The sequence below is a fragment of the Curcuma longa genome, unplaced genomic scaffold (assembly GCF_044706935.1).
Source record: "Curcuma longa cultivar G26 ecotype Majalengka, Jawa Barat unplaced genomic scaffold, ITB_CL_G26_1.1 contig_13640, whole genome shotgun sequence".
Classification (NCBI taxonomy): Eukaryota; Viridiplantae; Streptophyta; class Magnoliopsida; order Zingiberales; family Zingiberaceae; genus Curcuma; species Curcuma longa.
In genome coordinates, this window is record NW_027429492.1 from 792 (window position 1) to 1,907 (window position 1,116).

The following is a 1,116-nucleotide window of genomic DNA, read 5'->3' on the forward strand; positions in this document are numbered from 1 at the left end:
GAAGCAACGATCTGTTGCAACCAAGTTTTTTTAAGAGACGAGTGCATTCCGCTTCAATTTTCTAACCGTCTATTCAACCCCCCTTCTAGCCGGTCGAACTCGATCCTACACTATCCTGATGCTGAAAAATTTCAGCATGCAACATCCAGTAAATCTGGAAATGCAGAAATGGAAGATTTGGAGAAAGAACTACCGGGCAGAAAGTTCCTTTACCTTTTCCTCGACGCAAGGTTCAACCAAGAAGGGATGTAGAGGAGGAGAAAGCTAAGGAATTCCAAGAACTTATGGATTTATTCAGCAAGGTGGAAGTTAATGTTCCCTTACTCACAATGATCAAGCAGATTCCAAAGTATGCAAAATTTTTGAAGGATCTTTGTGTGCACAAGAAAAAGTTGAAAGGAAATGAGTTGATTAGCATGGGCAAAAATGTGTCAGCACTTATTCAGACTGTTCCTCAGAAATGCGAAGATCCTGGAGTCTTTACAGTTCCTTGTGAGATAGGGAGTAGTCTTTTTAAGGATGCTATGCTGGATTTGGGAGCGTCAATTAATGTAATGCCAAAATCAGTGTTTCAGACTTTAGGCATTGGACCATTACAGCCTACAGGAGTTGTCATTCAGTTAGCTGACCGCAGTCAGACTCACCCAGCTGGAGTTATTGAAGATGTATTGGTTAAGGTGAGAGAACTTATCTTTCCTGCAGATTTCTATATACTTGACATGGAGGGAGACTATTTGGCCAGTAGATCTCCACTTATTTTAGGACGACCATTTTTGAAGACTGCAAGGACAAAGATAGATGTTCATGCGGGCACACTTTCTATGGAGGTAGGTGATACAGTGGTTCGATCTGTGATTTAATGGTTAATTTGATATTAATTGAGCTTGATTTCTTGTAGGGTCCAAATTGAACCACGATTGAGCCAAATGGAGACCGAGTCAAGTCAAAATTGATAAATTTGATAGTCCTAAAACATCATGATCAAAATTTGGGTTCAATTGGAGTTGAAATTGGGCTAATTGGAGCTTAATTGGAGAAAGTGGCTGAACTTGAGCTGGACTCGGGCTAAACCAACTCACCGAAGCGGCTGTGAACAGTGGGGTTTCAAATTCCCGT

At 41.0% G+C, this 1,116-nt stretch overlaps 1 protein-coding gene across 1 annotated transcript; it reads left to right on the forward strand.

Moving 5' to 3' along the window:
- Nucleotides 1-269: 269 nt before the first annotated feature.
- Nucleotides 270-827, forward strand: LOC141815997 (uncharacterized; the record flags this gene model as incomplete). Its single annotated transcript, XM_074703842.1, has 1 exon — nucleotides 270-827. A coding segment is annotated over exon 1 (543 nt), but the record flags the coding sequence as incomplete, so codon positions are not given.
- Between the last annotated feature and the right edge of the window lie 289 nt (nucleotides 828-1,116).